Here is a 7,875-nt window from a genome sequence, read left to right as displayed (position 1 = left end):
GTTCGTGTATCACCTAAAAATAGTACATTGAACGCTCTCTCATTCGAAATTTCATGCTGGTGACGTCATATTTTGTGATACGATTGTTGATATACAATGTTCTTTCCAATTCTCTACTAGTTGCTGACGATTACCCCTGACGAGTGTCAGCCGAAAATATTCGGGTTCATTTCAATATGAATATACTGTTTAATTTTCATTGAGTGTGCACTGTGCAGTGTGTACTGTGCATGGCTCTTCTTTACTTCGCCTAGGCTAAGGTGGGTGTCTGATCTTGAAGGCTACTCCAAGTTGTTTCGACACCTTCCTATCTTTTCATTGTATCGCAGTCTTGTGATGTTTTGAAATGAAGAAAATATTAATAAAAGTGATCGACGAACCCGCATGTGTGATTTGTCGATTTGATTCTTCGCTCCAGTAACTACAACATAAGCAAATCATGCTCCAATGATTTTGGTTGCTATGACAGCTATAATTCCGCCAAACATAATGATGCAGAACAGCGGACTGTCTCGTGCCTGATTGTGGTTACCTCGTTTACTTATATAGTTTCCCCGTTAAGAGACACCATGGAGGAGCCAAGGTTAGGAATATACAGAGATTCCATGAATGAAAATCCTTTATTGATCAAGGTATGTATATTCACTGGGTCACAATTTTATGGTGTTATGATAGCGTAACCGATTCCATTTCATATGTTATTGTGCTATCAGAATAATCAATCGCCACAATGAATATATAATTGCATATCTCGAACTCTCCAGAATTCATGAAATACAAGATCAATAATTTAATCCCAATCTCATAGTCCTGTGACAAATGTGTGTCGTTGCTTAGAAATCAGAGTAGCTTTTTTTAACATCTTGGGAAAATAAAGTTTTAGTAAGATTTTCATTTTCTTTCGCCCATATCTTGGTCATGGTTATGTCAGTCACATTGTATCAAATATAACCAAACACAAATATTCTTTTTTTATATTCAAAACAACATAGAATGGAAGCTATATAGATTCCCAAGTGATGTACACAACACAATTAGAGACAAATGAGCAAAATATTCCATAAATTGTAACAAGAACAAATTCATGTTTAATGTTTATTGCGTTAATTGTAATTGATTATTATGCAGCAGCCTGCTGAACCATTATAGCTCTGAGCCACAGCCCTGTCTTTGAGGGTTTTGATATGTATGTAGATCTTTGTGGTGGGATTTCGTGTCAAGAGGAAAAATTGTGGTTGAAAATTAAAAAGTCTCGGTAATTTTTTTGGATGGAGATTGCAGTTGATATTTTAGTTGTTATTAGTACGAATGTATCGGTAGACAATACTGCGAAACGTGGGCAGTTGACATGGAAAGCAGAGGAGTTAGTGGAGTAATCCGACACCATCAGCAACTGCGGTTCGAGTCTCCGCTGTAGCTCGTGTCAAAGTGGTGGAGGTATAAATGATCTGCTCCCCCGTGTCATTGCTCTTAAGCCGCCTTTACAAAAAAGCTCAGAGATTACCCAATACCAACGTGAGAATTGAACTGTTACATCGGGCAATAAAACTAGTAGGCTTGGCTGGATGTTAGATTGATAGGCCGTACTTGGTCCTTCAACATCCTCATTCCTCACATCTGTTCACTACAATGCATTCTATACATTGTTTGAATTGATTGGTTGCACGTAATAGAACCGCTAATAATTCCGATTATGACATTTAGAGTCTCATACAGCAATTCGAATTTTCATCATGTGCTCTCTCATATCAGCAACTAATAACCTTAGTAGGGAAGTAAACATCCTGGAAGTAGAACTAACCCCTTAGTAGTCAAAATGCCATTGTCTTTCATGTTTATCATTGCTTGAGGAACTATATTTTCTGCCAATTTATTTTGAATAGATGGTTGTAGTAGGTAGGCTTACTAACTTGAATATAGCTTTCAAAACAGCATTCACGGTACCATAGGCTACCTTGTTGAACTCAAAAAGTTTGTCACCTCTGTTTATATGCTTGTTATCATGGCCTCAAGCGAGCGAGATAGTATGGCGCTCAGCATCCACAGATAGTATGGAGGAGAAAATACGGTGGTGCAGACTAGATGACCTTGCTTGAAGGTCGTATCGCATTTCCTTCGTCAAAGCATCTCGATGGTCCAGGCGAAAATAAATCTGATATCTCTCTCTCTCAAGAGACACAAAAAGTTTGGGTTTATTCAAAAGATTTTCTGTTGTGCTTGTTTTTGATCTGGTCATCGTAATACTGTCTTACTCAGAGCTGTGAAGTCGCACAAATTTTCACGCATCTACACTCCCGACTCTTGTCAGTTTTATCACTACTATTGCAACTCTGTATAAATAAATATATATATAAGATATTTCCATCCGATTGGCAGTCATTAACATTTTTCTACAACATAGACTTCATAAATTGAAGCAACATCTCTAATCCACAACGCGTCACGATAGAAAATTGTGAAACCAACTTTGCACCTGACTTGTTTGAATGGAGTCCCGTGACTGTGACTCAAAATTGTCCCCAGCCCATGTCGCATAAAATTTGTCTGTAAATCAAAAATATCCTTTTCCCCTACCGCATATTACAATGTATTAGATTTGCTGTACCGGAATAAGTAACACATGTGCTCTGTGATCAAGTGTTGTCGTAATTTCAAGTGTTTTATGTCCATTTCAGGCAGAACTCGGAAAGCCGATGAAGAGATGCTTCACGCTGCCAAATGACCAGTTTATTTACGGCCGACCCAATCTGCCATCAGACGGTGGTGCCGCCGAGGCCATGACGATAAGGGAACCGATAAGTCATATACGCAAGCAAGAAAAGAAAGCAAGGGAACGTGATTTTATTGCATTAAACAAGGGCGCAGTTGCTACCGGATTAGTAACAGCAAAGGTTCGGTTTTTTCAACTACGATTTTTCTCGATTTCAAGAAGGCTTTTCGCTTATCACCAGAGGTAGTCAGTAATGAAGTACTTCTACTGTTGCGAATTGTCTGTGGACACAGGAGCATGTGACACTGCAGAATGCGACAATTGGACATACGTCATTTGAGCATGTGGGTGAAATTTTAGGTTAAGACCTGGCAAGGTTTATGAGGATTGGGGTGGGTTTAGGTTTGGGGGTTAGGATAGGGTTGCCATACGTCCGGAATTTCTTGAACATATCCGGAATTTCACTGTTTAAACTGTGTCCGGAAGGAAATTCTGAAATATTCCTAAATGTACGGAATTTTGAAGGCTTGAAGGGAGCTGAAATTTTTTCTTCGTAAATCAACATAAACAATATCATATTTTTGGGAAGATTTATGCAACTTGATATTTTTCTTGGCGCTGCGCGCGATTTAGTGTCACATATGTTGATTTTACTATGGGTACCCCTGTCCTCGCAAAAAATACAATAAAAATAAATTAAAATAACCATTGTTTACTGTAATAGCAATTGTAAGAGAACTGTATATTTCCACTGGAGGTGTTGAACTTAATCAGCTTCCAACATAGGACGCGAGTAAGTCTGAACAAAGGTGCTGATCTTGTTGTTAGTAATCACATTACCATATTTTGAGGTGGGCCATGGAACATTTTCAAATTGGAAATGACGGAGTTGGTTTAAAAGTGTTGTTTCGGTCCTGGCTACAACACAAAACCTCATATCTGCACGGTCTGCACCGACGTAACAGTATAGCAGGGCTGTCAGACACAACGGCCGGCGGTCAGACAATTTCATTCGGCCCGTGAAATAGTCTGTTGTACACCAAATGAGAATTCCGACCTTAGCCAACACCAGGGCTCAAATTATGGAGATATCGCAATAGCCTGGTTACGGTAATTCACAACCTATGTTAAAAAATCTACTCCTGTATACAATCGATAGACAAAGCGTTGCTAGTGTGACGTCATACGTGTTCAATGTTTAGTTCATACTAGAGGTCGACCGATATTGATGTTTGCAGGCCGATGCTGATTATCGACACACTCACAAGGCCGATAACCGATATCATAGGTCGATTTTAATATGGAAGGAGCAGTGAACCATTTCGTCAAAAATATCATGTATTAAACAAGATGACACTTGAACATGTCACAGAAAGCTGAACAACAAACGAGAAAACTGAAATTAAGAAGAATTACTGATTAATTGTGCACATTCATTGAGAGAGAGAGAGAGAGAGAGAGAGTGAAATTTGTGATAACCCAATAAGCAAAACGTGATACAGAATTGCAGATCAGTCCAGTAGAGGTTGATTGTAATGCAGGAAGCATAGTTTCTCTGTATGCTCATGCTCATGCTCGCCCAGTTAAACTCGTCCTGCAAGGGTAAATCTGTCACGTATCGCCCTTTGATTCGCCGATTTCTTGAGATTGAGAACACGGAGCATTGAATTTCCAATATTTTTGAGTTTTTTTTATATACTAAATATCGATAATCGGGAAAGTTCCAAATATCGGTCAGGTCGATAATCGGTCGACCTCTAGTTCATACCTCATTAGAAACCATCTAGCAGGCGCTAGAGAGTGTCTGGAATTTAGCGACGAAAGTATGGTAACCCTAGGTTTGGATATATATACATATAAGGGTTAATTTCAGGGCTAGGGTAAGTTTTGGGGTTGTGAAGCCACACGCCAAAGTGTCGCATGCTCATTGCTCATGTCGGGCAACCGTTGAAAAGTACTTGAATTCATTTTATGGTTAGGCTACTTGCGCCACTTGCCAAAGTAGTTTCGATTTGAGAATACTACATAAACTAAGTTCGCCCTGGCACTTACTTTTTTAATCACTTGCTTGCTACTTTGAGTATAAATTTACGATATTATTTGTACTAGAGCACCTGAGTTTTGTGATATTGTGACTTTTGGTGAAGCGCAACTGTTTTTCTCCGATTTCATATGTCCCGTCATCGACACAAAAATGGACAGTGACATCCAGAGGTGGTCAGTATTGATTTTAAATACTTCCACGTTTTTGGAATACCCGAATAGGTTTGGCTACTTGCGTTACTTAATCAAGTGGTTATGATACTAAACTACTTCTACTTTTGCTTAACGGTTTAGTAGGCAAAAGTAGGTCTAGAATACTTACTTTTTTACTTTGTCTACTTCAGCTTGAGTAACAGCGGTGACTATTTCGCAAGGTTGTAACCAAGTCACGAGGTGCCGAGTCACAGGTCAATCTCACTTTTATAGTTTTGACTCGAATCAAGTTGAGTCCAAGTCAGAGAGCAAAGGGCCGAGTCCGAGTCATAGTACTGTGACTCGAGTCCGAGTCCAAGTCATTATTTTCACTGTTCAGTTTCGAATTTAAGTCATGTTCAACCCACTGTTTTAACTCATTTATAACTCTTCTTGGATTATATCGATTGCCTCGCTTTGATAATGTATTAATTTTCTCACTCCTAACAGTTTGTGGCCCTATTTTTACAAATACCAGTACTGACGACCACCTCTCCTTATCGCAGGAACAATTTCAATACCGCGCAACCCACGACGTAAGAAGACGCGTCACGGACGATGAGAAAATCAACGCGATGACAAGAAGGATCCCGCCGGACGTTACTTTCGGCATAAGCACCAGACCTTCTACACCGGTATTCGATCTGCTTGAGCATAAATACCAAGAGAAGTGGCTGGCTCGAAGGCGTGAAGCCGAAATGGCGAGAAGAGCCCGATCTTTCCAGCAGGTGGCGCATGTCTTTATCAATTTGGAGAGGCGGACAAATTCGTGTGTACTAAGCCAAGTCGAGAAATGCTCGAAGTTATTTGGTTGTGTCACGAATATCTTAGATTCCAAAAAATAGTTTTCCTCTCACCGGATTTCGTGTTCGGATTTCAGACGACACATCTTCGCGAGTAAGCGTATCGCAATTTTGTTGTGTGACGAATGTAAAGTGGCAATAATTTACAGTTTGAATGTAGCATTTGTTTTGCAGTCAGATGTGATTTTTTTTATTATCTCCAACGAGAAATGGTCAGTAATGAAGTACTTCTACTTTTTTGGGGTACTCGACTATGCTTTGCCAACTTATTCGAGTGGTTATGGAGTACAGAACCTCATAATACATATGAATATATCATTCAAATGTATCATGTTCTGTACTGCAAAGCGTCTCTTTTTGTACTTCCGGAAAAGGTACAGCGCTCAGCAATTGAACATCAAGTGGTTGTTTTGAACTAAGGTACTTTCACTTCTTGACACTTTTTATGGCAAAATTACATTTTAGACTTTTAATTTTATAAAGTAGAAGGTAGTTTCGGGGTGTTTGGATCACCTCCTTGTGTGAAATTGTCATATCTACTGGGCTTAAATACACATGTATCATGATAGCTGAATTTGTTTTCGAAATTGCTTCATTTGTAAGTGTCTTCAATCATTCTGCGTTAGTTGATAAGATGCACTTTGCAATTTCAGAACAAGAATATTGTGTAGGGGTCTTTATGTACCAACACTTGACGCGTGGCCACATTTTCAGAAAAAGCTCGACGGAAAGATACACGAGACCAGAGCATCGTTGCTAAGGAAATTCCAGCCACCTGTTGAATCACCACCACTTTGGCATATGCCCAAATTTCAAACTGGGGTAAGCCAACATTTTGCGTCAGCCAGAATTATATGCCATCAATGTTGTTCGTTGCTAGATATCGGCCCATCTGGAAACCTTCAGATCTCCAGCAGAGCGTGACGTTGCGTTTAAGCACCACCAAACTGACGCCACCTCACGCACCGGAGTATTCGGACACGGAATTTATGAAGCTGCAAAAAGTTAATTTACAAATTTAGAGCTACAATTTTAAACTATCTGATCTTTAATAAATGTGCCTGAAGTCTACCGGTAATGACTGTCTTCTGTCTTCACGTCTCTTATGATTTTTTGAATAAATATATTCAGAAGCAGTTTGGTAGAACAAACAGATTGCATGAGTTGGTTGGTGTCAAAATTGATAGGATACTTCATCATTAACACAACTAGCATGCATCAAGAGACCAATTGGCATATTTTTTGTTAGGCCGAGAAGGCGAGAACCTCTTTGTCAATTCAAAGAAAGAGTTGCATAGGTATCTGGTCGTGATGCACCCCTACTTGAATACCGGTTAATCAATACATTGTAACTGAGTTTTTTGCTTATTCAAGTCAAATTGCTTAACACTTATCCAATATTCCATAAATGCTGAGATGATAAATATTTACTTCGTTGTAATGAGTGAAATAATCACAATCACCTTACACAACCCATTTTCCTGTAAAAATCCCTCAAATCATATACACCTTCGACACATACTTTGACTGACGAATCGTTTGGCCCAAATGAATTTTGCTATGCAGATCTAGCTTATTCAATAATATATTCATATTTGAAAAAACACCCGAATATATCGTGTATCCAAGTTCTTTACCCAAAGGAGTCTTCAGGAAAAGGAACCATCTCAATGAAAAAACGATTTTGAAGTGTTTCAGCAACATAAAATGGTGCCGTGGTTACCATTAAAATATCGTTGAAACTGTTGGTCTCCAACAATCTAGTATATATATGATGAAGCATGCTATTTGTAGAATAAAGGCGTTAATTATGTTATTCATACGTAGTGATGTGATGGAACATCGCTATCTGTAGTTCAAACGTGTTAATTGTGTTATTCATATGCAGTGATGTGATGAAACATCGCAATCTGAAGTTCAACTGTTAATTGTGTTGTTCATACACCTATCCTTAAAAGACAAAGGGGAAAGATCTGACTAGCACTAGTCATGTTGCACAGATCCCACACCACTAACCTTGTATGGCATACCATGAATCAGGCGTTTTTGTTTGCACAGCAGTAAGGTATCACCAAAACACTGAACAAAGACTGCTGAAGACATTAGTTTTATTCAAAGAACAATGAA

General features: G+C 39.0%; 1 protein-coding gene across 1 annotated transcript; it reads left to right on the top strand.

The window, feature by feature from the left end:
- The first annotated feature begins 472 nt into the window (after positions 1-472).
- Positions 473-6,884, top strand: LOC145458847 (cilia- and flagella-associated protein 77-like). Its single transcript, XM_080337348.1, has 5 exons — positions 473-632; positions 2,676-2,891; positions 5,452-5,673; positions 6,463-6,570; positions 6,629-6,884. Exons 1-5 carry the CDS (start codon positions 570-572, stop codon positions 6,755-6,757), a joined length of 738 nt encoding a protein of 245 aa, XP_080193474.1. The 5' UTR covers positions 473-569; the 3' UTR covers positions 6,758-6,884.
- The last annotated feature ends 991 nt before the right edge of the window (positions 6,885-7,875 follow it).

The sequence above is a fragment of the Botryllus schlosseri genome, chromosome 16, assembly GCF_051294905.1.
Source record: "Botryllus schlosseri isolate E-star chromosome 16, Bs_hap1, whole genome shotgun sequence".
NCBI lineage: Eukaryota > Metazoa > Chordata > Ascidiacea > Stolidobranchia > Styelidae > Botryllus > Botryllus schlosseri.
The sequence above is the reverse complement of the archived record's forward strand: the minus strand, read 5'-3'. Positions and strand labels throughout refer to the sequence as shown.